Raw genomic sequence first — 27,820 nt, forward strand, 5'->3', positions numbered from 1 at the left:
CCGTGCGCCGGCGCAGTTGTCCGCAGCAGAGAGGACAGCTCCGCCGCGGTGTTTGGCGTCTCCATTAGGGCCGAAGCTCCCGTACTCCCAGTTCTCCGCCTCGGTTGGCAGCGGGCACCCCTCTGCTTCCCAAGTCCCCGGCCGCCGCCAGCGCGCCCCAATCTGGCTCCCCGCCCCACGAAAATGGCAGCCGTACGCCGGGCCCGCAGTTACTGCCGCTGCCTGGTGCGCTTCTCCGACCGAGAACTCTGCTAAGCCCCTCTGCATCTGACAAGCAGGAGTAGACAGACACTCGGACACCCAGCACCCCTCCCCAGAGGGGGCGGTGCAGAGGGGAGCGGAAAGCCCCTCAACCGCGGCCGACCGGCCCAGCCAGCATGGTAACCTGGGGAGGGGCTAGGGAGTACACTGGGGTGGGGGTGGAGGGCCTGGCGCCAGGCCTGGGAGAGCAGGCAGGGAAGACTAGGGATGGGAGATGCACGGCCACCCCCATACAGGCACCCCTGACACCAGAGAGTATGAAGGCGTCTGACAGAGCCCTAGTCCTTCCTGCTGACCCTCCCTTCCTCCCCCTAAGCTGGGAGAAGAGGACAGAGTTTAGTGATAGCCGGTAAAGCGCTTCTTCTGGACCCACTGAGGATAATGAGCCAGTCTCTTAAGGGTTTTATCCAAAGGAGTGAGCACAGATTGCATCGTGGCATCTGAAATAGGGGAAGATCCTAGGTAAACAGAGACACTTGTTGATTGCTCCCCCTAAGGAAAGCCGTGGCCACAGAGAAGTCGTCCAGCCCTTTATGGAAGCCTGGGTTTCAGACGCAATTGCCCGGGGAGGAAGGCGTCAGTACTCTGGAGAAGTGTTGGCAGGCGGTCTTGGCAGCGTGAAGTTGGAAGTACTGCGCCTCACTTCACAGCTTTCAGGGTATGAGAAGCGTCAGTACCACCCAAAAGAGACTGAGCTAAGTAAAAGTAAGCTCAGAGTTGTACAGCGCGAATTCTGTTGGGCTGTTGCATGCTGGAATATGTAGTCTTTGCCTTCTGCAGCCGGCTTTGTGCCAGTTAAAATCCTCTCTTTGATTTTAAATAAATTGTCCATCTGAGAAACTTAACTTCTGAGAAACTTAACTTCTGGCCAGGCTTGAATGTCAAGGATGAAATGATACCATACTAAAAAGTTAATAGTTGTTAAGTGCCAACTCATAGTTGTTCCCTACTCATAGTGATCCTGTATAGGGTTTGTTGTTGTTAAGTTCCGTCTAGTGGATTTCGACCCCTAGCCACCCGATATAGTGTTTCTGAGGAGCAGCTGGAGAGCTTGAACCACCAACCTTGCAGTTCAAACGGCTTTACAGTCTGACGCATTAACCCACAGCACCACACCAGGACTCTTACAGGGTTTGGTTATGTGCGGTGGAGGCGGTTCTGACTCATAGCGACCCTGTACAGGGTTTCCGAGGCTGTAAATCTTTACAGGAGTAGAAAGCCTCATCTTTCTCCCGCAGAACAGCTCGTAGTTTCGAACTGCTGACCTCAGTTGGCAGCCTAATTTGTAACCACTACACTACCAGAGCTCCTTCTTATAGAGTTTATGAGGTTGTTATTCTTTGTGGGTACAGAAAGCCTCATCTTTCTCCAGAAGAGTGGCTGGTATAAATTGTTGACTAATGTTTTTTTTTTATTAAAATAATCTGGAAATAGAAAAAACACGAATTGACTTTGCTCCAAAACCTTCATTTCAAGTGGTATTTAATTTGAGAAATTAAGGATAACATTGTAAAGAATGGGAATTTCAAAACACTTAATTGTGAACGCTCATGTGGAACCTCTACAAAGACCAAGAGGCAGTCCTTGAAAGACAAAAAGCGAATACTTTGTGGTTTAAAATCAGGAAAGGTATGCATCAAGATTGTATCCTTTCACCATACTTGTTCATTCTGTATGCTCAGCAAATAATCCTGGAAACTGGACTATATGCAGAAGAACAGGCATCAGGATTGGAGGAGGACTCATTAACAACCTGTAATATGAAGATGACACAACCTTGTTGAAAATGAAGAGGACTTGAAGCACTTAACTGATGAACGCCAAAGATTACAGTCTTCTCAATGGATTACACTTCAACATAAAGAATACAAAAATTTTCACAAGTGGACTAGTAAGCAGCTTCATGATAAATGGAGAAAAGTTAGAAGTCAAAAGTTTCATTTTATTTGGATCCACATCAGTGCCCATGGAAGCAGCAGTCAAACACTCAAACAACACATTGCATTGGACAAATCTGCTACAAGAAACCTCTTTAAAGCGTTAAAAGGCAAAGGTGTTACTTTGACGACAAGATGCACCTGACCCAAGCCATGATATTTTTCAGTTGCTTCATATGTATTTGGAAACTAGACAGTGACTAAGGGAGACTGAAGAAGAACTGATGTTTGCAATTTATGGTGCTGGTGAAAAATATTAAATATGCCATGGACTGCCAGAAGAACAAGACAAATCTATTTTGGAAGAAGTACAACCAGCATGTTTCATAGAAGCGAGGATGGTGATACTTTTTGTCACATATTTTGGAGAGTTTATTAGAAGAAACCAGTCCCTTAAGAAGAACATCATGGTTGTTAAAATAGAAGGCCTAACAAGTGAAAAAGAGGGACACCCTCAACAAGACGGGTTGACACAGTGATTGTATATCTCACATAGGAATGATGCTGAGGTTGGCACAGGATCAGGCAGTGTTTTGCAGTGTTTCATTCTCTTGTAAGTAGGGTTGCTATAAGTTGTAACCAACTCAACAGCACCTAACAACAACAATAAAACCCCATTGGATGGCTTCTTAGTGTACTTTTTTGGTTATATTTATACTGTCAAAAATCAAAATCATAATTAGAACTATGTTACAACACAGAACTCAGGAAGAAGAAAGATGAATGTTAAGTCAACTCATAGCAACCCTCTATAGGGTTTCTGAGTAGCAGCCGGTAAGTTTGGTTCAGTTCACACTGAGTTGATTCCAACTCATAGAAACCGTGTGTATAGGGTTTCTAAGGAGTGGCTGGTGCTGACCTTGCAGTTTGCAGTCCAGTGCTTATCCTACATTGCCACACTGGGACTCCCTTTGGTGGTATACTGTGGAGTTGGTTCCAACTCATAGTAACTCTGCATAGGGTTTCCGAGGCTGTATCGAGCAAACTGTACTCTTTTATTTCTGAGCACTTTCAAGGTCATTTCCCTGATTGCCACATTTCTTCTTTGCCACATTTCTGAACATGTTGACTGTTGAGCAAGTTCCGTTTACTAATAAAGTCTGTTAACTAATAGTCTCATCTGAGGGAACGTTTTATTTCCACTGGGAGGTAGGATTCTGTTGAATTTAGTAAACACTTACTGAGAAGAAAAGGATTAAGTGGAGGGAATGTGGCCTGAGACCTTTTTTAAGCACCAAGCCATGCACAGTAATTCCAGTCTAGCTTTCGACCACTTTAAGCCAATTCATTATTTTAAAATGAAGATTGATAAAGCAAATCAAATCAAAGAGCTTCTTTAAAAAAACACTAGTACGTATCTTTGACTGAAGAGCTTTCACAGAGCATTTAAAATACGAATAAATCGATAAAAGTCATATTCACATAGAGCACTCTTAAATAGCATACCATTTTGTAAAAGGAGGCACATCTTTGTATGGATTATACAGTCTTTTAGTGATTATGAAACAAATGCAGTTGCTGATTTCTTTACCAAAGTTTCCAATATAATGGAATGACATCGTGGCAGCGACAGTGGGCTCAAACGTAGCCACAATTGTGAGAGGGGCACAGGATGGGGCGTTTCCTTCTGTTGTGCATAGTGTCGCTGTGAGTTGAAACTGACTCAGTGACACCTAACAACGACATACCACAATGAAATGTTTTGTTTTTTAACCAACTATCAAAACACTTTAAATGGGCTCAGCTCATCAGATTTTATCAGATGGGGATCACTAAATTTACCTGCTGAGAAGATATCTAGAGTAAAGCAACTATATACTTCATAGACATGAAATTTGTTCTGTTTTCTATACTGGTAATTGCTGAAATTTATGGACACTAAAATGATTTGGGCCTGGTTTTTTTGTTTTGTTTTACCTCAGACTCAAACAGTTTTATTTGGAACATGTGCCAGAACACTTTGACAAGTGCATTTAAAAACTATTTCCTGATGGTAAACATAACATCAACTATGAGATAGCCTTGTCTCTCCTTCCCCTTTCCCCCACCAGTCCTACCTATATCTCTATAATAATCAAACCTCTCTAGATCCAGCTACAGTGTACAGGAAATAAGACAAAAGGATCATATTTATTAACACCCCAGCAAAGTCTAGACAGTGGGAGACTACAGAAAAAAAATGACCTGGTTTGCCAACAAATAAATTGCAAGAAAAAAAGAAAATGAGAAGAAACGTGTTCAAAGATGTATTAGCCAGATGCAATAGGTGGACCTTATTTGAATCGATTCCACAAATTGTAAAATATATTTGCAAATGATGTTTTGAGGAATTGGTACTGTTAGGGTATTTGATAGTAAAGCATTGATAATTACTGAAGTTGGGTCATGGGCACTTGGAGATTAATTGTACTCTTCCTTTAAATGTGTTTAAGTGTTATTAAAAGGTAACAAACTTCATGCTTCTTTTGTGGTAGAACAAAAAAAGCAATGCAAGTACTCAAACCTTTTTTCTACATTTTATGATGTTGAGGAAAAAAATATACCCTTCAACAACTGATAATGGATTTCCATTTTCTTAGAGATTTATTTTGATAATACATTTTACTGCTCTAATGCATTAAACTAAGAAGAACGAAATGAAATTTTTTGTTATAGATTATCAGTAAATGATGTGAATTAGTGGAGAAGTTGGATTCATTTGTACTATTAATCATATGTCTACTGATTTATGAATAATAATGATCCTGGACCCATATTTTATATATAATTAGATTGATTTTCAGATGAAAGATTTTGGGGGAGAAGAACCCTGAGAGCCACAGCAATTTTAACACTTTTGGAATAGAGGTTATGCTTTCCAGACTCATTTTCTGTTAGAAGTAAATAGTAAGGTCATAGATTCAATCTAGAGCCTTTCTGCTCAAAGTGAGGTGTTCAAACTGTTGACATTAGGGTGCTAACTAACTCCTAGGTGCTAGGAGATGTAGCAGCTTGCATGATTTTGATCTTTATTTTGGTGTTCTTGCTTTTAGGCAGAAGCTGAGGAAGATTGTCTTTCTGATACTGCCAGAACAGAAGATGATGATGAAAATGAAAGCTCTGCTGAAACAGATCTGCAGGCATGTTTCTTAAATTGTATTTTAATTATTTTTATTGCTTTCCCACCATTAACAGAGATTGATCATAATTGAAGATTTGTGGGTTCTTGTTTGTGTTGAATTAACTGTATGACCTACCAGCTGTGTTTTAGATTTTCTTTTCTGCATAAAGAAATATCAATCATGGCTGCTTTATAGCTTGATACATAGGTTTTAAGTATCCAAAGCTCAAGCAAGCATGACAGAAAGTTAAGTGAAACAGTCAACTGGAAAAGCTGTTCACCACATATGAACAGAGGGTTACTATCCTCACTGTATAAAGCATTTGTATGATTTTGGAACTTTAGGATAAGCACTGGACCGACTGCTAACCACAAAATTGGTGGTTCAAACATACCATGACCCTATACAGGGTCACTATTAATTGGTACCAACTCAGTGACACACAACAACAATGTTAGTTAGTAAGAGGAACACAGAATAGAAAAACAATGGATAGACAGTTAATGGGGAAAAAGTAATATAAATGACATAATTAGCTGCAGTAGTATTCCTAAGGAAGAAAAGGCACTGTGCTGACACAAAAGTAAAGTGCTCAGCTGCTAACCAAAAGGCTCGCAGTTTAAATTCACCAGAGAGGTGTTTCTGTAAGGTTACAGCCAAGAAAAACGGATGAGGCAGTTCTGGTCTGTCACATGGGATCCCTATGAGTTGGAAATTGACTTGGTGGTACCTAATAACAATAATGAGAAAAATACAAATTAAATCTACCATGAAATGTGTTTTTTAAATGATCCAATTGGTGACTAGTACCCATTGCTATCCATGTTGTGCAGACCTTAAGCAGGATACATAAAAGCATAAAGTGTGGCAATATGCGTCAAAATGGAAAACTTGCATTCTCTTCTGTTCAGCAATGCTGCTCCTGGGAAACTGGTTCTAAATAATGGGGAAAGTAAGTAAATTTATATTTGCAGAGATACTTATTGTGGCATTGCTTATATGGAAAAATCTAATATTACCTGAATATCACTTATGCTAACTAATGATGCATTCATATAGTGAAATATACTGCAGTTCATGAAAGGATGAAGTACATTTTTATACACCGAAAACTAGTTGATTATGTCTCAATTAACGTATTTTAAATAAATTGTCTTCAAATCAACTCATGGTGACCCAAGGTGTTTCTTACAAGGCACCATAGGGCTTTTAAAGCTGTGACTTTCAAAAGCAGATCAATCAGTCGACCTTACTTCCATGTAAACTCAAGGCGGATTCGAACCCTCAGCCTTTTGAATAGAAACTGAGCACTTAATCGTTTGCACCATCCAGAAATTTACTGAACTTACACGCTTTCTAATATTTGTTTATATGTAATATATTGTCTAGTAGATGTTAAGGTGCTGCTAAAGATTCTGTTGATCAGAAGTGTATGTGTTGTAAGTTAAAGGGGGAGTGGTAGGAACAGTGTACAGAATGTATAGACAAGTTATTTCTAAAATGTTGTGCCTGTATATGTACCTTTTAAACTGTATTAATGTTATATTTGCTTCCTTTTTTAAAAGCCACAAATAAGCTCCACATTATTGAGAGGAAGGTAACTGCAGTGGGGATTATCATGCAGGGGGTTTATTAGGGAGTTGTCTTAGGGTTTGCTACATACACAGAACCAGTGAGATAGATAGATAGACAGAGAAGTAAAGTGACATATGTAGTGATAGACTTACTTTGCTGAATTGCCTCATACAGTTGTTGGGGGCTGGCAAGTTCAAAAGGAGCCCTGCTCGTACACTGGTTCACCGTTTGACTGCTTAACCAAAAGGTCGACAGTTTGAACCCACCAGCCACTTCAGGGGAGAAAGCTGGGACATTCTGTCTCTGTAATGCTTTACAACCTTGGAAATGGGGCATTTCTACTGTCCCCTGGGATCACTAAGGTAGGAATCAACTCAGCGATACATAAAAACAATATACTTTAAAGGGATAATGGTATTGGCACAACAAATTTTAATTAGAATTAAACATAGGCCATTACTTAAGGCTGAATTTATAAGCTTTCAAATGAGCCATCTAATTTATTTGGAATGAACTATCTAGTACACATTAAAAGTGCTGCTAACAATTCTGTAAATTAGTCCAAAGTTTTTCTTTTTAATGTCCTTTTATTCAAAAACTTTTTTTCTAATACTTATCATTTAAAAAAAATATTAAAGTATAGAAACAGCATGTGATGAACTCTGATGTATCGCCCAAATCCTGCTTCAGGGATGACTGACTTAGGACCCCAGCCACTGGGAGAGTAACAACAGTGCTCAATGCTCAGCCCTTTTGGCTGCTGCCTCAGCCTAAGAGTGTTCCCTCAGAAGATCACACTGCACTCAATGCCTGGTCATTGAGACTGATCAGTGAGTGGCCAAGGCCTGGCCCTCTGGCTCCAATTCAGAGCTTCAAGCTAGCTCTGAAAGGTTATTCATCTTTCAACTCCCCACAGGGTTCACTAAATCACTGCGTTTGTAGTGTGTTGCAACTAACCTCTCTCTCTGCGCATTCCTGCTGAAGTGGACCACTGCAGGAGTGCTCTTGGTATCGGCACCTGTAGAAGGACTGACAGGAAGCCGGGAAGGCTGTGATTCCCAGTTGTATGGCCAGACTAGGCTAATTGCTATTATGGAGTAATTAATAAGTGATTAAATCAGTTCACCATAAGTAAGGCAGATCACCTTCAATATAGTCATTTAATCAGTCAAAAGCCTTAAAAGCAGAAAGGGAGTTTCCCTACAATGTGTTCTGCCCACAGACTACAAAAAGATATTTTGGCAGAACTTTCACCTCACTTTTCTGGTCACCTGACCTACAGAGTTTGTGATGTAAGCCTGCAGTTGTCTCCAGACTGTTGTCTGACCTATGGATTTTGGACTTGCTATCAAACCCCAAACCAAATGCATTGCTGTTGAATCCATTCTCATTCAAAGTGACCCCATGTGACAGTAGAACTACTGTACAGGGTCTTTAAATCCATAGTCTTTATGGGAGCAGACTGCCAAGTCTTTTTCCCTATGGAGTTGCTGGTGGGTTCAAACTGTTGACCTTCTAATTAGCAACTAAGAACTTACCTATTGCATTTCACAGCTTCTTTTAAAAAGTATGTTGTTCCGACTCAACAACCCTGCATAGGGTTTTCAAGGAGCAGCTGGTGAGTTTGAACCGCTGACCTTGTGGTTCTCAGTTCAGTGCTTATCCCACAGTGCCAAGTATGGAGAAACTTATTTTAGGCTTTGACATTTAGGCTTTGACATTATTCCTTTAAAGTTTTACATAGAAAATTATTTTAAATGGGAATAGGTGTTTAAACGGTTTGGTTTAGTAATTTTATAAGCATTTTTTGGTCTTAGAATAATAACTGTTTAAGTGGAAATAGACATCAGACATACTGATCAATTGCTCCGGAGTTGAGCTGTCTGTCAATGAGTCTTAAACATTTGTCTCCCCCTAGGCACAACTCCAGATGTTCCGAGCTCAGTGGATGTTTGAGCTTGCCCCTGGCGTAGGTTCTGGCAGTTTAGACAGTCGACCTTGCAGAGGATCAGCAAGAGGCGCTTTACTGAAAGCAGATACCAAAGGAAAGCAAGAACTGGCAAAAGAGGAAAAGTTAAGTATTATGGACACTGCTCCCTTAAAAGTGTATGTACTAAAAGTGACTGCTGATGACAGCCCATACTGCCTCACCAGCAATGAGACTGTCAGGAAGTCTGTATAACCATTGCTTCCCTTGTAATACATTTTGTCCTCCGTATAAAAATGTTAATTGACTTAAGTTAGTAGCCATTATAGTGTTTTATGGTATATGTGGACACATGACTGGTAAAATAAGGCAAATCTTTTTCTCATGTGGAAGAATCTTGACAAGTGTGCCAGTTTATACACCTCTTACTCACTCCAGCTATGTCTGGCTACTTCGCCGATGCCCCTACTCTGCATGTGCGTTGTCTTCCTGCTCTTCATCAAACTAGCTTCCCTTAACTTAAAGATCCCTGAGATGCACTTGGCCTCTAAAAGATAGATGCCTGTCCTAGTCCTTCTCCTGTGAAATAGGCATAAAACACTTGCATTTCTCAGTATTCTCCTAGTCCACAGAGACAGTCATCCTCACATGATCTCATCCAAGATCTTACTTACAGACAATGTGCCATTAAATAAGTGACGTGCCTGTGATGACTGATTCTACAGTTTCACCTTTTTGTTTGGCAGTCATGACACCCTTTACCCAGCCTTTCCCAATGGTAACGTAACTGTAGTACAAGATCAAAACCAGGAAATAAGCATTTTTACAATCCAGAGTGCTTATTCAGATTTTCGCCATTCTTAACAGCACTTATTTTTGTGTTTGTGGGTATTTAGTTCCAGGCAATTTTATCACGCTAGTAGCTTTGTGTAACCACCAACACCATCAGGATATAGAACTATTACATCACCACAAGTCTCCCCATGTCACCGGACCTTTAGAGTGACACTCACCCCTCTCTCTCTCCGAGTTCCTAATCCCTGACAACCACTCATCTGTTCTCCATGTCTATGATTTTGATACTACAAGTGTGTTGTAAAAGTGGAATCATATATTATATAACCTATTCAAATTGACTTTTTTCACTCAGCATAATTTCAGGTCCATCCAAGTTGTGTGTATAATCAGTTTGTTCCTTTTTATTGCTGAGTAGTTTTCCATGATATGGATATACCCCAGTTTGTATATCCATTAACTTGTCGAAGAACATTTGGGTTGCTTCCAGTTTTGGGCTATTATAAAAGCGTTGCTGTGAACATTCAGGAACTGTGATATGGCGCTGCGGGTTAATGTGCTGGACTGTAAGGTAGGTTTGAACCACAAGATGGGAGGTTCAAGCTCACCATCTGTTCCTCATAAACCCTATACAGGGTCACTATGAGTCAGAATCAACTTGACAGCACTTTACAACCAACCAACCAACCAAAAATGAATATTCAGGTGTAGATTTTTGCATGAGCATAAATTTTGTTTCTGCTGGATAAATGCCCAGGAATCCATTTGCTGAGTTGTATGGTCAGTGTATGTCTAGTTTTAAAGAAACTGCCAAACTACTTCTTAAAGTGGCTGTGCCATTGTACTCCCACCAGCAATGTAGGAGTGGTCAGTTTCTCTGCTTTTGGTGTTATTGTTACTTCTTCATTTTAGCTATTCTAGTAGGTGTGCAGTGGGGGCTCATTGTTTTAATTTGCATCTCACTAATGGAGTCCTGGTGTGGCACTGTATGTGAATACGCCAGACTGCAAAGCCATTTGAACTGCTAGGTCAGCGGTTCAAGCTCACTAGCTGCTCCTCGGAAACACTCTACAGGGTGGCTATGGGTCGAAACTGACTCAACAGCACTTAACAACAACAGTGGCTATTGGGGAGTCCTGGTATGGTGCTATAGGATAAGCACTGGATTGCTAACAGTAAGGTCTGCGGTTCAAACTCACCAGTTGCTTCTTAGAAACCGTATACATGGTCCCTGTGAGTCAGAACCAACTCGACAGCATTTAACAAATACTTCAGCAGTGGCTAGTGATGTTAAACGTGATTTCATGGCTTATTTACCTTCTGTATATCCTTTGTGAAATGTCAGTGTTGTTCCTAATTTCTAAGTTTGTACTGCTGAATTCTAAGAGATATTTAGAATTTTAGATAAAATATGTGTGGGATATATACTTTTTTTGATCAGGTCTTTTAGCACTGTAGGGTAAGAACTGAACTGTTCAATACAAGGTCAGTGGTTTGAATCCACTGTCCATTATGGGGGGAGAAATATGAGACTTTCTGCTTCCATGAAGATTTGCAGCCTCAGGAGCCCAAACAAGGTCACTATGAGTCAGAACCAACTCACTGGCACACAACAACATATAACTTTTTAGATATATGGTTTGCAAGTATTCTCTCCCAGTTTTTAGTTTGTTTTTTTCCTTCTCTTAGAGGGTTTTTGCAAACTTGTTAATTTTCATGAGGTCCAATGGATCAGTTTTTTCTTACGATAGTTCTTTTGGTGTCTAGTATACGGACACTTTGTTCCTTTTCTAGTATAAGAATACTAGTTCCCAAAGGATGTTTCTTTTATGGTTTTTTTCTAGAAGTTTCACATTATGCAATTAAATTTGAGATTCATCTTGAGTTAATATTTGTATAAGGTGAGAGGCTTAACTCAAGGCCCTTGTGTTGCTTTATTGCAGTAGCATTTGTTGAAAAGTCTATCCATCTGCCATCCATAGTCGCTTTTATACAGATTTCCAGATTATTTGTCCTGGTTTATTTTGTAGGCTCGAGAACTCTTCCTGAAAGCAGTAGAAGAAGAACAAAATGGAGCTCTTTATGAAGGTAAAACTCAGGGCCCAAGATCATAGTGTCATAATAGTTCTGAATAACAGGTCTTCGTTGTTGGATAGTTTGTTTTTTCCTAGAACATATTTGATATATTGAGTCTCCCTGTATTTGATAATGTCTGTTTTTGTTTTCTAATGAAAAATAATTGTTTTTCTGTTTAACTTGTCTCTTTCCCCAAAAAATAATACTCGACAATATATTGGCAGCAGGAGTAAAAGAACATTTTTCTAAGTGTTAGTATTTAGTCACTCTTAATTTATAAAGTGTTAAAAATGTTTTTTAAGTTCTAATTTGCATTTTACCAAAAGAAATACCCTTCAATTTTAATAGTCTCTTTTATTGACCCTGTAGAAATAGGCAAGTCAACAGTAATGGGACTGTGTACTGTTTTCGCTTTGTAATTATGCTTTCATTATGTGATAGTAAATTTAATAATTGGGGCATGGGGAAAATGCTTGTGCTTGAATTATTTGAAGATGCCCTCAGGATAACATTATTTGGAATTACTACAGTTATGTACACGTTTCTGTAGGGATAATTTTGCTCTCTGATTTTAAAAGGGCCCAATTGGTCAAGTCCCTTTGCAGTCTGTATTAATTTGTAGAGTCCCATCTCCATTTAGTGCCTAGGGATTTGCCCAGAGGAACAGAACATGGCAGAATACACTGATCTGGATAGACTTCCTCTGAAGGAAGAACTAGTCTGCTTTTGTTGCCCCAAATTCTAATAGTATATTTCTGTAGGGACGATTACTATATAGTAATGACCCGCTGGCCAGAAGGCTAAAAAGAAGTGTTAAAAAGGAGATAAATAAGAGGCAGGTGGGCTAAAGGAAGTTGAATCTGAAATGTAACTTCCAAAAAGTATTGTTTTCTGTATTCTACCCAGTGGGAAGCATTTGATTTTTCTCAAATCTCTATCCTAGACAGAAAAGTTTACTTAGAAGTGTTTTTTTGAGGCTGCATCAGTTGCATTTTCAAAGTCCAAAGAAACACATCCACAGAAGATCACTTCTGAAAATGCTTAAGAGAGTGAGGGAAACCCTGGGAAGGGCTGAAAGTAAGATACAACATCTTAAGTTTCTATAACCTGTTAGTTTCAGACAAGAGAAAGTATTTCTGAGCAATAGGTTTAGATATAAGTTTGTTCACTGAGCTGAAATTGCATGTAGAAAAAAGGAATTTGACTGCTTGTAAAGAAAGTTACCAAACTAACCACAGTTAAAGGTAGAAAGGAAATGACAAAAATGTGTGGTCATAGCTAACTTGCTTTGTTTTCTTTTAGCCATCAAGTTTTATCGTAGGGCTATGCAACTTGTACCTGATATAGAGTTCAAGATTACTTACACCCGGTCTCCAGATGGTGATGGCGTTGGAAACAGCTAGTACGTATCTCATTTGATAGACAGTGTAATACGTACACGTTTGTTAAAGTTAAGCATCTTTGCCCTGTTGACTCTTACCATGATAAGATGGGGCTGATTCTGTTAAGGTGTATAGTGTTTAGTATATCCTTGTTTGTAAAGTTGTAGCCAATTTTTAATTAGGGAAATTTTTTAATTACCATGTAGAAATAGAAATTTTAAGATAAAAAATAAGGTGATGAAGGAATTTGTAATAAAAGCAGTAGTAATTAAAAGAAATAAAGAACACATTTCTCAGCTTTCTGAAACTTTTTTGAAGTGAAAAGTATTAAAATGTAATTAAGTCACCGGAGGATTAATAATGACTGCAATTGGGTGATGGGTACATTAGATTTCATTGCATTAATCTCTCTCCTTTTGTATGTTTGAGACTTTACATAAAAAGGGAGCTTTTGATTTTTTCTTTAGGGAAGTTTTGCACTATAACAATATTTATTAAGGTATGTTGATATTACAACGTGGTTAAAAGCACAGTTGCAAGATATAAACATTCCGTAACCAGATCATGTTTCATTGTACAGATGCCACTTTCATCATTATCATAAATAGCAGTGATGGTTTTCTATATGTGAACATCAAGAAAACATATTTGTAAGGCAAATTAATTCAACTGTTTTGGCTCAATTTCTATATTTCCCAAAACCTAACTTTCTGATATTAGTGGGGGAAGGGTGTCTATACCCATGAGAGAATGCCAGGTTTGAAATGAGCAATACATAGAAAAATAGTTTTGGTAATGAGATAGTGTATTAGTTATTGTATAATCTTACATTAAGAAGCCCCAGTGGCACAGTGGTTAAGTGCTTGGCAACTAAACAAGAGATTGGTGGTTCAAACCCACCAGCTGTTCATAGGAGAAAGATGTAGCAGTCTGGTTTTATAACTGTTATAGTCTTGGAAACACTATGGGGCATTTCTACTCTGTCTGTATTCATGGTTATATCACCTTAGTCATGAAGTGTTTAAGAGGTTACCTTTACTGTTCCTGCCAATATTTGTTAACTACGTATATTATTAGCACTTCAGTTTGGGATGTTGTTAGGTGCCATCAGGTTGGTTCTGACTCGTAGTAACCCCATACACAGCAGAACAAAACACTGCCGGATCCTGTGCCAGCCTCACAATTAGTATGTTTGTGCCCATTGTTGCAGCTGTCTCACTGAGGAACTTCCATTTTTGTTCTCTGCTTTACCAAGCATGCTGTCCTCCTCCAGGGACTGGTCCCTCATGATAACATGTCCACAGTATGTGAGATGAAGTCTTGCCATCCTGGCTTATAACGAGCATTCTGGCTGTTATTTTTATCAAGGTAGATATGGTTATTCCTCGCCAATACAGTAATTCGAATGCATCAGTTTTCTTCTCCATTCTTCCTTATTCATTGTCGAGCTTTTGCATGCATATGCTGTGATTAAAAAGACCTTGCTTTGGGTCAAGCACATCTTTAGTCTCAAAGTGACTTCTTTGCTCTTTAACCTTTTAAAGAGGTCTTTTGCAGCAGTCTAAGTCTTAGATGGACACCTAGTGTAATGGTGTAGGATCAGCATGGGACTGTGAACCAAAAAGTCAGCTATTCAAACCCACCAGCTGCTCCTCACAAACCCTATACAGGGTCACTATGAGTTAGAACTGATTCGATGGCACTGAACAACAACAATGTTGTGTAGAGTCATTTAGAGCTACCTCTAGCTAATTTTATAAATAGGTTCCCAGGTGCTGTGAAGACAGGTTGTACCAAAACATTTCCCCTCTACTTTCCCTTTACACAAACCGAAATGTTATGAGTCCTTTAAAAATGATGATTTTTTTTTTTTTATATCAGATGTGGTAAACCCTAAAAATTTCCTTGCCTTTCTTTGTAAAATGCTTGTAGAATACCATTAAGGTCCATCTAGCATTAACAAAACTTGCCCTTTCTTGCATCAGAAAACCCCTTCCCGCTTTTTGAAATGCTATTCTTATTTAAGTCTCATCATCTTTAAGGAGCTCTGGTAGCGTAGTGGTTACGAATCAGGCTGCGAACCTTAAGGTCAGCGGTTCGAAACTACCAGTCGCTCCTCGGGAGAAAGATGAGGCTTTCTACTCCCATAAAGATTTACACCTTCGGAAACCCTGTACAGGGTCGCTATGGGTCGGACCCGACTCCACAGCACATAACAACAACAACAACTCATCATCTTTAAAGTTAACTCCAGCAAAAATGGAAAAGATTTACAGTGATATTTATATTGGCAGATGATTTGTGGATCTTACTAAAATTTTTCGAATTATATGTTTTTTCGCTATAGATAGTTTAGTAACTTAAGGAACATCTGTTAGAAAACCCTTAGTAGTGAAATACTTCAGACACCACATCTACATTTGATGGGTATGAATTAAGTTCCTTTGAAAGGATTCATCCTCATATGATTTTTCAAAGTAATTTAAAATTAAAATGATAACTCATGAAATCATTATTTTACAATAAAACTCATTAAATTTCAACATCAAGTGTTTCTAGGTAGTAATTAAAATTTCAGAAACTTTGCTCTTAAATAAGTGTTGTATGTATGGTACTTGTAATACAGGGTAAACTTATCACATCAAATAATAATAAAGTAATAAGAAAATTTACTTTTAGGTAGCATTTCCTAAGTTGGTGTTTTGGAAGTTCCTAACCTTTGTTTGTAGATGGAGGCACTGAATTTGCTCGTCTTCCGCCTGTCTTTTTTCAGCATTGAAGATAACGATGATGATAGCAAGATGGCAGATCTCTTTTCCTACTTCCAACAACAACTTACATTTCAGGAGTCTGTGCTCAAACTGTGTCAGCCTGAACTTGAGAGCAGTCAGACTCACATTTCAGGTTTGATCTCCTGGTTATTATAACTCTGAGAAGTATTTCCAGCATACATTTACAGTTCTCAAACTTAGCAGGTCAGATTACTTACCACATCATTGGTGCACTAGTTCAACATAGGAGTCATGGTGTAGGATTAGCACTGAATTGCTGACTGCAAGGTCGGCAGTTCAAACCCACTAACTGCTCATGGAAACCCTATACAGGGGTCACTATAAGTCAGAACTAACTTAGTAGCACTTAACAGCTAAAAGTTCAAAATATGGTGGGAGATGTAGTGATAATTACTGTTTGTGTAAATTAATAAGGTTTTAGTTAAACAGAGTTTAAGTCATACTTTTTCGGGGATGATCTAAGAGGGTGAGTCTTAGAATTGTTAAGGTGGACTTAGGAAACTCAAAGAAAAATGAATTTATTTTTCTCTTCAGATGGTAATCATTATTTAATTAGTTATGGGCTTTTGAAGGCCTAAAGGACGATGATAATTTTCAAGGAGATAAAAATAAGTTTTTAGTGTTAACATATGCAATATGAATCACACACAAATATATAGTAGTATAGTTTCTAACATTTGTTTTAATATGTCTTGATAGTAAAATGATCTTCAAAGGGAATAAAGTACACCTCCCAAAATGAGGTTATGTATGCCTTCATGTTAGGAACCGTGAATACTACTGAGTGGTTAAAAACCTTATGCTGGGGCTCAGAGCAGTGCTGAGGGTGTGGTTTATAAATTTGTAGCAATGCTTGAGGACATCTTCAGTGAGAATGTATGTCACAGTGTTGTGTCTCACAGGAGAGTCACTGAGTGGATGGTTCTCTTTTGCAGTGCTACCAATGGAGGTCCTCATGTACATCTTCCGATGGGTGGTGTCGAGTGACTTAGACCTCAGATCATTAGAGCAGTTGTCACTGGTGTGCAGAGGATTCTATATCTGTGCCAGGTACTTACTGTTTTAAACAGCTCAGACAGTGGTGAAAAGAAGGATTAAGGTCTTTTCCCGTCTGTTCATTTTGATTAAAGAACTTGATGATCTAGATAAAAGTTAGAACGAATAGAAGTTTTGCTAAGTTCTAATGTAATTTTCTTGAACAACTTACATTTAAAATTAGAATGTACTATATATGTTTGCAGAGTCCTGGTGTGACGCTGCGGGTTTAATGCACTGGACTGCAAGGTTGGTTTGAGCCACAGAGTCAGTGGTTCAGGCTCACCAGCCGCTCCTTATAAACCCTATACCAGGTTGCTGAGATGGAACCTGTTCAACAGCACTTAACAACAAATATATGTTTATTGGGTATAGAATAAAAGAAACTTATATTATTTATATCTAGAACTGATATAGTCATCACTTCTATAGTGCATACTAGTTTCACTGATTTAGAAAAATAATTATATTAGGGAAATGTATATCCAAGTAATTTTTACAGTAGCTCTAAATCCACTAAGTGGTAATGATTTGCATTTAGATTGCACTAGAATTTTCCTTTGGTCTGTTTAAAATCATCCTATACTTTTAAAATCTTATTATCTGAGAAGTAATCATAGTTTAGTATGAAATAATTTCAAACTAGCAATCTTTTATGGGTATCTGTAAAAATATGTGCTTATTCTTTATTGCTTGGAATTTTTTTGTAGCTATAATTTTTAAGTTTCAAATGATTTGTTTTAGATAATTTAATTTCATTTGGAGTGTTGTATTTGAGGTAAAATTTTTGTCTTCAGCGTATGCTTCCTGGTTCCTTAAGAGATTTAGCCATGTGTCTTGGCGTCTATCTTACCCTGTCTCCTGTTCCCTTGACCAATCTCTTTTATATCTCAAAAGAGATTAACTCAAGATACTCTCTACACTAACCCTGCCTCATTATCATCACATAGACAAGCCATACCCAAATCGGATTATACCCTCAGGTGTGTTGTTGCTAGGGGCCAGTCAGTCAGTTCCAACTCCTAGTGACTTTATGCATAACAAAATGAAACAGTTGTTGTGAGAATGGCACAGGACTGGCCATTTCCTTGGGGGTCTTTTTCACTGACTCTCCACTTTATCAAGCATGATGTCCTTTTCCAGGGACTGAAAAAGTACAAGAGACATAGTCTCCCCATCCTTCCTTCTAAGGAGCATTCTGGCTGTACTTCTTCCAACACAGATGGTTTGTTCTTCTGACAGCCCATGATACTTTTAATAGTATTCTCGAACACTATAGCTGAGATGCATCAGTTCTTCCATAGGCTCCCTTATTCATTGCCCAAATTTCGCATGTGTATATATGAGGTAATTGAAAATACCCTTGCTTGGGTCAGGTCCACCTTAATCCTCAAACTGACATCTTTGCTCTTGAACACTTTAAAAAGGTATTTTGCAGATTTGCCACATGAAGTAATGTGTCACTTGATTTCTTGACATCTGCTTCCATGAAATCCATGATTATTGTAGTCTTTGATCTTCATCAGTATTTCAAGTCCTTTTTGCTTTCAGCAAGTAAGGTTGTGTCATTTGTATATTGCAGGTGGTAAATGAGTCTTCTTCCAATTCTGATGCCATGTTCTTCATATAATCCAGCTTCTCAGATTATTTGTTCAACATACTGATTAAATATTTTTGGTGAAAAGATGCAACTCTGGCGAACACTTTTCCTGATTTTAAATCATTCAGAATCCCCTGTTCTGGTTGAAAGACTCCCTCTAGGTGTATGTACAGGTTCCTTATGAGCACAGTCGAATGTTATGGAATACCCATTCTTCACAATGTTATCCATAGTTTGTTACAATTCACACAGTCGAATGTATTTGCATAGTCGATAAATAAAGCACAAGTGTAAACATCTTTCTGATATTGTTTGCTTTTAGCCAAGATCCATTTGATATCAACAGTGATATCCCAAAGTCCATGTCCTCTTCAGAATCCAGCTTAACTTGTGACATCTCACTGTTGATATACTGCTGCAACCATTTTTAAATTACCTTCAGCAAAATTTGACTTGTATGTGATATTAATGATATTGTTAGGTGATTTCTGCATTCTGTTGGGCCACCTTTCTTTGGAGTGGACACAAATATGAATCTCTTCCAGATTGGCCATGTAGCTGTCTTTCGAATTTCTTGGCAGTAGATGAGTGAGTGCCTCCAGCACTGCATCAATTTGTTGACACATTTTAATTTGTATCCATCAGTTCCTGGAGCCATGTTTTTCACCAATACCTTCTATGTAGCTTGAACCTCTTCCTTCAATACCACTGGTTCTTGATCATTTGCTACCTCTTGAAATGGTGGAGCATCAACCAATTAATTATACAGTGACTCTGCATGTTCCTTCCTTCATCTTTTCAGGTTTCCTGCACCAGTCAATATGTTGCACATTTTATTGTTACGTGCTGTGGAGTCGGTTCTGACTCATACCTACCCCATATAGGGTTTCCAAGGAACAACTGGTGGGTTTGAACTGCAAACCTTTTGGTTAGCAGTGCAGTGCTTATCCTACAGCACCACACCAGGACTGGTGCTCTCTCTCAGATTCTTCATTTCTCACTTTGCTGCAGTCCTATGATGTGATCCCTCTGCCCTTGGTTGAGCTCTCTCATCACACTTCCTCTGAGGGGGAGGGGCTTGCCCTTCCTATGGTTCCCCTTCACTCTGGTCAGGCTCAGGAGCCCTTTCCTGGTCACCTTCTTTGGAATAGTCTGCTTACCTGCCCCGTGGTTACCATCCCCTTACCCTGCTTTCTTTTTCTGTCTGTCTGCTTTTGGAATAGTCTGCTTACCTGCCCCTTGGTCACCATCCCCTTACCCTGCTTTCTCTTTCTTTTTGTCTGCATTTGCACCACTTACACTCCTCAGTACTTATCTGTGTCTTTAATTTCTTGGTTTTCTTCCAGTAACAGAGCAAGAACTTTGCCTTGTTCATCAATAGAACAGTGTCTGGCAGGTGCTAAGCAAATAGTTGCTGAATAAAGATGACTGAAAGCAAAAATATTTCTTATGTCTGCGTCTTATGTGCACATTGATGTGTTTTTATTACCTAGAGACCCTGAAATATGGCGTTTGGCCTGCTTGAAAGTTTGGGGCCGAAGTTGTATTAAACTTGTCCCCTACACATCCTGGAGAGAGATGTTTTTAGAAAGGCCACGTGTTCGATTTGATGGTAAGTTGAGAAATAGTTGCATGCTGATTTTGATAGATACACAATTTACATTTTTGTAATGGACATAAGAACAGCATATTTAAGAGAAGCCACAATAAAAGTAAAGCTGGACACATGATTGCCCTTTAAGAGTTTATTACTTGTCATGAGCTCACTTTTTAAGTAGCGTTTCCTTTTTTATAGGGGTGTATATCAGCAAAACGACATACATTCGCCAGGGAGAACAGTCTCTTGATGGTTTCTATAGAGCATGGCACCAAGTGGAATATTACAGGTACAACCGTAGTAAACTGAGTGAGTGAAAATTCTCTCTCTCCAAGTATTAGTTTGTTAACATTTGTTCCTTTTCCTTTTACATTCATGTGTAAAAATAGTTCTCAGTATGTTTATCACCAGAACAGCTAATACAAATATCTAATTCCTCCTAGCTTCTAAATCTTAACATTTTGCATCTTGGAGCGCTCCCTGTCTTTTTCTTTAGTGTACTCTTACCTTTTCAAATAATAAGTATGCTTGTATTCAGCTGTTGTTGTTAAGTGCTGTCGAGTCAGTTCTAACCCATAGCGATCCTGTATAGGGTTTCTAGGAAGCAGCTGGTGAACATGAACCACCGACCTTGTGGTGCAGTCACTTTGCAGTCTAGCGCATTAACCCACCGCGCCACACTAGGGATCCTTATATTCAGCCATAGTGCTCATTAAATAATACTGTTATTGAGAAATAAGTAGACATTTTTTAACTGCTATATTTTATTACTGAAACTCACTTTTGTTTGACATTAATTAGTGCTTTAGGCAAAAAACACATAGAACTTAAATAGAGCAGTATTTAATCAAATTTATTTTTCTTCAGTGATTGTAACTGAAAGTTCAGTTCCCTCCAAGGAAGATAATGAAATGTCTCTTAGTTCTTTATTGCCAACCTCATGGGTTGTTGGTCACATTTATTTTAATGATGTTTTGCTAGTCTTTTTACCTTTGGCATTTCCATTTTGCTTTCAGGTCTATGAATAGGTTTAGGTATTGATAAATGAGGACATGTTTTACACTATGTGTGTATGGTGTTTTTCGTGGTCTCTTTCTTTTTACACAGGTATATAAGATTCTTTCCTGATGGCCATGTGATGATGTTAACAACTCCTGAGGAGCCTCAGTCCATTGTTCCTCGTTTAAGAACTAGGAATACCAGGTATTATCTTTCTGTAGCTTTCTATTCAGTCCACATTTTATATGGTTATGTGCAGGCTAAGGCTTCCCTGGATTAATACTGAGTGACTGGAAAAGCAATGTTGGGGGCATTTGTTAAAGATTCATGGGCTTCTCCACACAAAGTTTACTTTGGTAAATCTTTGGAGCCTTGTAATCTGTGTATTATTTACTTACACCCTAGCTTTGTATTCTTTACTCACATCCACTCTTATAACCCATTGCTTCCTGGAATACTTAGATCCATATGGTGGTGGTGGTTATGTGCTGTGAAGTCGGTTGCAACTCATGGTGACCCATATAGGGTTTCCGAGGCTGTAAATCTTTACAGGAGCAGAAAGGTTTCCAAGTAAATCCATATACTAACTAGTTAATACATTTAAACTATCTTTTTCTTTTTCAGAACTGATGCAATTCTACTGGGCCATTATCGCTTGTCACAAGATGCAGACAATCAGACCAAAGTATTCGCTGTGATAACTAAGAAAAAAGAAGAAGTGAGTATGCTATTCTCTTCTTAGTATAATATCTATTCATTCACACATTCTTGGCTATAAAGGGCCAAAATACTGCTTCATTACACTATTATACAAAATATATGTGGCTTATCTCTGAAGAGAGCTGAGTATTTTGTAAACTTGTGATTTTTATTTATTGTAGTAACTTGTGTGCTTTTCTCTGAATGATTTCCTTTTCTGATCAAGTATTTTTAATCCATAAAAGTGTAAAACCAAAATTTCCTTAAAGTAACTAGTAAAATTATACCTGATTATTATTTTCCATCTTGCTTTGAGTCGTAAACGGTTTCCCTCCTAGATTAATTTATATAAATAATTCTTTCACAAGTATATTTTTTACAGAGAACTTCAGTTTCTGCAGGCAATAAGCTAAAGTAAAATAATTACTTTTTTTCGTCCTGTTCTTGCCAGGAGGTAAATACCAGAAAATATAATTATTGATATTATTATATTCTATATTACGAACTGACTTGATATCAGTTAACAACAACAGAGTATATTAAATGCTCTTAACAGATTGAGGACCCTATTCTGTTCCACACCCTTTTCCCTAACTGAAAGCTATCGTGTTGTTTCAGTGCTGTGAGTCAGTTCTGACTCATAACCCTGTATAGATTTTCCAAGGAGCAGCTAGTGGGCTTGAACCACCAACCTTGTAGTTAGCAGTCTAGTGCTGACCCTGCAGTACCACATAAGTCATTTGTGATGTAGTTGATATAAATACTTGCATGTTGCTTTTAAAATTGTCTTAATAGCACCATCTTTTAAAAAGGTATTTCCCTTGTATTAAATCCCCCTCTTCCCAAGTATCATATGTGCTGAGGTAGTTAGGGTGGGGTTTCATCTGTGAATCATAATCGCCTATAGCCATCTGTTACTGACTTCTGTCCCTCTCTCTGCTAGGCCTTGGGCTTAGGGACAGCCGTCTGATTAGAGATATGGTAGCTATGACTGTGACCTTGCCCTGCATGTTGTGATATCAAAATTAGGGAAATTGTGAGGCCCTAGGTGTGTAGGTTTTATCTAAGAAAACAGTGTAGGAACTCCTATGTAGACTACCATTTTCCTCTTCAGTTAAAGATAAAATGAAAGCAGTCTTAGTATTTATGGTTTTGTATTTTCAGCATTAGTATTTGCTGAAATACTAGTTATTGCAGATGTTACACGCTAGGCTTTTTCAGCAGCCTCCACCAATTTACTACCTTTACTCTTTCAAAAAAAGGTTTGCTTTTGTAGTAAATAGAGGCTTAGAGACAGGAGACAAAAGTTTTAGTTTGCATCTCTGTTACCAACTGCTATGTAATTTTAGCCAACTCATTTGATCGCCTTGGGTCGTGACTGGAAATGGTGTCAGGTATGGCGCTGTAGAATAAGCACTGAATTGCTACAAACCCACCAGTAGCTCCTTGGAAACACTATACGGTGTTGCTATGAGTCGGAACCAACCTGATGACACTTAACAACATTTAATACATGAATGGTTGTCATGATTAATTGAGATGAAAATAATGGGAGGCCCTTACCTTTGTGAAGAGCTCTGGTAGTGTAGTGGTTATGAGCCAGGCCACTAATCTCACATTCAGCAGTTGGAAACTACCAGTGGTTCCACAGGAGAAAGATGAGGCTTTCTGCTACAGCCTAGAAACCCTACACAGGTCTCTATGAGTCGGAACTGACTCCACGGCACACCACCACCACCACCTTACATCTGTAAACTGTTTAACATTTTTCAATGACTCTCATACACATTCTCACTGGATTTACAAGGCAACTCTTTACTGTGTGCAGGTATGGTACTATTCATGTCACTCATACATGAGGAGACTTCAGAGAGTTTGTGGGAAAATTCCATTATCTTTTAACTCCATTTTTCCTTGAACTTTTTAAAACCTTCTTATATAATATGTAAATGAGGGTGCACTACAGTTTATGAGTCTTTTCTTTTACAGAAACCACTTGACTACAAATACAGGTATTTTCGTCGTGTCCCTGTACAAGAAGCAGATCAGAGTTTCCACGTGGGGCTACAGCTGTGTTCCAGTGGCCATCAGAGGTTCAACAAACTCATTTGGATACATCATTCATGTCATATTACCTACAGGTAACTATGCTAAAAATACCAAGGTAACATGTACTTCATTCATAACCTACCACTCATCTATCAGTTTGTCATACTGTGAAGGCTCATGTGTTGCTGTGATGCTGGAAATGATGCCACTGGTATTTCAAATACCAGTGACTCAATACCAGCAGGGCCCCCCATTGTGGGGCAGGGGCCAGCAGAGCTTCTAGACTAAGACAAACTGAGATGAACAGGAGTCAGTGGAGCTTCCAGACTAAGATGGACCAGGCAGTCTGCTTCTAAAACATTGGCCAGTGGCAACCTTATGAATAGAAGTGAAACATTGTCTGATACAGTGCCAGAAAATGAATCCCTCAGGTTGGAAGGCAGTTAGAGTACAACTGGGGAAGAGCCACCTCCTCAAAGTAGAGTTGACCTTGCTGACATGAATGGAGTAAAGCTTCATTTGCTCATGGGGCACAACTCAAAATGAGAAGAAACAGTGGCAAACATCCATTAATATTCTGAATGTGGAATGTATGACATATGAATCAAGTACAAACGCAAGTTGTCAGAATTGACATGGAATGCACGTCCTAGGCATTAGTGAGTTTACACGGACTGGTATTGACCATTTTGAATTGGACAATTGTGTGGTTTACTGTGCCAGGAATGACAAATTGAAAAGGAATGGCATCACATTTATTGTCGAAAAAAAATTTCAGGATCTCTCCTGAAGTACATGCTGTTAATGTGGCTATTATTCAAATTTACATGCCAACTTATAATGCCAAAGCTGAAGAAATTAAAAATTTTTACCAATTTCTTCAGTCTGACATTGATCCAACATACAATCAAAATTGGTAATTACTGGTGATTGGAATGCAAAGGTAGAAAACAAAGAAGGATGGATAGTTGGAAAATACGGTGTTGGTGAACAAAATGATGCCAGAGATTGCCTGATAGAATTTTGCAATACCATCAAGTTTCCACTGCAAATACTCTTCCCCAACAACTTAAGGTATAACACATTTATCTAACCAGATAGAGTACACAAGAGTCAAATTGACTGTTGTTGTTAGCTGCTGTCAAGTTGATTCCGACTCATAGTGACCCAGTATAGGGTTTCTGAGGAGCAGTTGGTGAGTTTGAAATTCTGACCTTGTGCCTCAAACCAACCTTATGGTCCAGTGCTTCTCCTACCTCACCACACCAGGACTAAATCTGTAGAAAGAGATGATGTAGAAGAAGCTCAGTGTAATTAATCGGAACAAAGCCAGAGGCTGACTGTGAAACAGATCATCAATTAATCATATGCAAATTAAAGTTAAAGCTACAGAAAATTAAGACAAGTCTGTGAGAACCAAAGTATAACCTTGAGGATATCCCACATGAATTTAGAGACCATCTCAAGAATAAATTTGACATACTGAACGCTAATGACTGAAGACCAGTCAAGCTGTGGGATGGCATCAAGGACAGCATACATAAAGAAAGCAAAAGACCATTAAAAAGACAGAAAAGAAAAAGGCAAAAAAAAGGATGTCAGAAGAGACTTGCTTTTGAATATATAGTACCTAATGTGAATGGTACTATATATTCAAGCGAACTGAAGAAAAAAGTCAGGCCTCGACTTTCATTATTGAAGGATTCTCTGGGCAAATTATTGAATGATGCAGAAAGCATCAAAAGAAGATGGAACGAATACGTAGAGTCACTGTACCAAAAGGAAATGGTTAATGTTCAACCGTTTCAAGAGGTAGCATATGATCAAGAGCCAATGATACTGAAGGAGGAAGTCCAAGGTGCATTGAAGGAATTGACAAAGAACAAGGCATCAGGAATTGATAGAATAAAAATTGAAATCTTTCAAGAAAGTGAGGCAGCACAGGAGGCACTCACTCATCTGTGCCAAGAAATTTGGAAGACAACTATCTGATTGGAAGAGATCTGTATTTGTGCCCATTCCAAAGAGAGGTGACCCAACGGAATGTAGTCCCAAACCAAATATATTAGGTTCCTCCTTTTAAGAAGTCTTTTGGCTTATGAAACAGGATTTACCTAAATGAAATGATTAATGAACTCAGGCATGTCTGTGAGAAGGGAGGGATATAGAAATAAGTAAAATAATAATTTGGGAAGTGAAGTCTCAGTTAGCTGGGTATTGAGTTAACTGTTGTCAGGTGTGAAAGAATACTGATGCTTGAGAATTGTTTGTTCCAGTTGAACCCAGAATTCTGAAACAGGTTTTGAAGTCAGGCTACATTAACCTATTTCATACCTTGAACACTTTGTTGAAAACCTTCTTGGTCACATTTCTACCTTACAAATAGCTTTTCCTTGCTCAATGGCAAGTTCCTTACAACAGAGAAAGAACCGTTTCCTTTCTTCTCAAGTTTACCTGCCAGTCCTACTATCGCCTTTTTGTTTCTCGCTGGTACCAGGAATTTATTTTTTCTCTTTTTAGAGAAAGAAACCAGCTCAGAAGTAGAATAGAGCATGAGTCAACCAGTAGAAAAGCATCCTGGTATCCTGTTCTAGGAGAAAAAAGGGCATTAGTTGGATGTTGTCTATAGCGGCTAGTGATTGTGAGACTTCCTTATAGTATTCATAAAATCATTAGAATTTTCTGCATATCTACTTTTATTTGAGAAAAAGATGAAAGGCTCTGATAGTATAATTTGTTACGTACTTCTCCACTGCCTGTAATTATGCTGTTGATGATGTAGCTATGAAATTAATAGACTTTTCTAGGAATAAATTAAGGAGACTTGGTGGTCCAGTGGTTTGAACCCACCAGTCCCTCCCTGAGAGAAAGATATGGCAAACTACTTCCATAAAGATTAGAGCCTTGGAAAGCCAGTGGGGAAGTTCTGTTCTGTCCTGTACGCTTGGTACAAATTGCAGTCAGTTCAATGGCAGTGTGTTTTTTAAACCCAGGAATATAATTGGTATCGTTTTTTTGAAACTGTCTTGACAGGAGTCTATAAGCTGACTTAGACATTCTACTTTGGGAGTCTGTTTGGAGTGCACAATTTTAATAATAATAATCACATTTTTAATTGTCAAATATTGGAAGCATTCTGATCTCCGGAAAAGGAGATCTCTTCAACAAGATCAGACAACTGACTGGCCAATTGTAAAATAAAAGTAATCTATTTAAATAATTAAATAGATTTTGGTACAAGCGTACAGTGAAAGTATTATTGGCATCTGAAGACTATTTCATGATGTGGGGCCGTACACATGCCATAATGTTAAATGACAAAAGCGGGGCTTCTAACTAAGGATAGTAGAACCCACAGTGACAGATGAAATACAAGTATTCTTTAATACCGTCAAAAAAAAAAAAAAGTGGGGCTTCTGATAAGAGTATGACCTCAGTAGTAAAACTGGATACTAGATTGAGGGCCTTAGAAGGAACACCAAAAAAAAGTGCTTCATTTGGAATTATAGTGATAGAATTATGGATGGTTTTTCTTTATAATCCCTTTAAATAACAAAAGTGCTTGGGTGCTGATTGAAAGGTTGCAGTCTATCCAGAGTACCTCACAAGAAAGGCCTGGCAATGTGCATCTGAAAAATCAGCCATGAAATACCGTTTGGAGCACAGTCTTATGACACCAGTGAGATCACCATGGATTGGGATAAACTCTGGCAACTGGTTTGCTTTTCTTTTTTGTTTGCTTATAATTATTTCAATTTTACATATTTTTTACAATGGCCTATGCGATTTAGGATAAGATAATCTGCTGTCAAGAAAGAAACAGTGCAAGGATTTTCTGTGAGTAGACATTTCTCTTATTATTGGTACTTTTGTGCTTTCCTTCCAGATCAACTGGGGAGACAGCAGTCACTGCATTTGAGATTGACAAGATGTACACTCCCCTGTTCTTTGCCAGAGTGAGAAGCTACACCGCTTCCTCAGAACGGCCCCTGTAG

General features: G+C 38.6%; 1 protein-coding gene across 1 annotated transcript; it reads left to right on the top strand.

Moving 5' to 3' along the window:
- Window positions 1–794: 794 nt before the first annotated feature.
- FBXO9 (F-box protein 9) lies at window positions 795–27,820 on the top strand. The gene is made up of 15 exons (XM_006835772.1): window positions 795–966; window positions 4,121–4,191; window positions 5,231–5,317; window positions 8,793–9,038; window positions 11,627–11,684; window positions 12,975–13,074; window positions 15,828–15,958; window positions 16,782–16,896; window positions 19,975–20,093; window positions 20,277–20,367; window positions 21,186–21,281; window positions 21,702–21,795; window positions 22,228–22,230; window positions 23,766–23,917; window positions 27,712–27,820. Exons 1-15 carry the CDS (start codon window positions 795–797, stop codon window positions 27,818–27,820), a joined length of 1,644 nt encoding a protein of 547 aa, XP_006835835.1.

The sequence above is a fragment of the Chrysochloris asiatica genome, unplaced genomic scaffold, assembly GCF_000296735.1.
Source record: "Chrysochloris asiatica unplaced genomic scaffold, ChrAsi1.0 scaffold00019, whole genome shotgun sequence".
Classification (NCBI taxonomy): domain Eukaryota; kingdom Metazoa; phylum Chordata; class Mammalia; order Afrosoricida; family Chrysochloridae; genus Chrysochloris; species Chrysochloris asiatica.

Coding starts and splice junctions, on each gene's coding strand:
- FBXO9 (XM_006835772.1), top strand. CDS start 795: ATGGAAGCCTGGGTTTCAGACGCAATTGCCCGGGGAGGAAGGCGTCAG. Junction 4,192..5,230: donor TTAAAAACTATTTCCTGATG/GTAAACATAACA, acceptor TCTTGCTTTTAG/GCAGAAGCTGAGGAAGATTG. Junction 13,075..15,827: donor GATGGCGTTGGAAACAGCTA/GTACGTATCTCA, acceptor GTCTTTTTTCAG/CATTGAAGATAACGATGATG.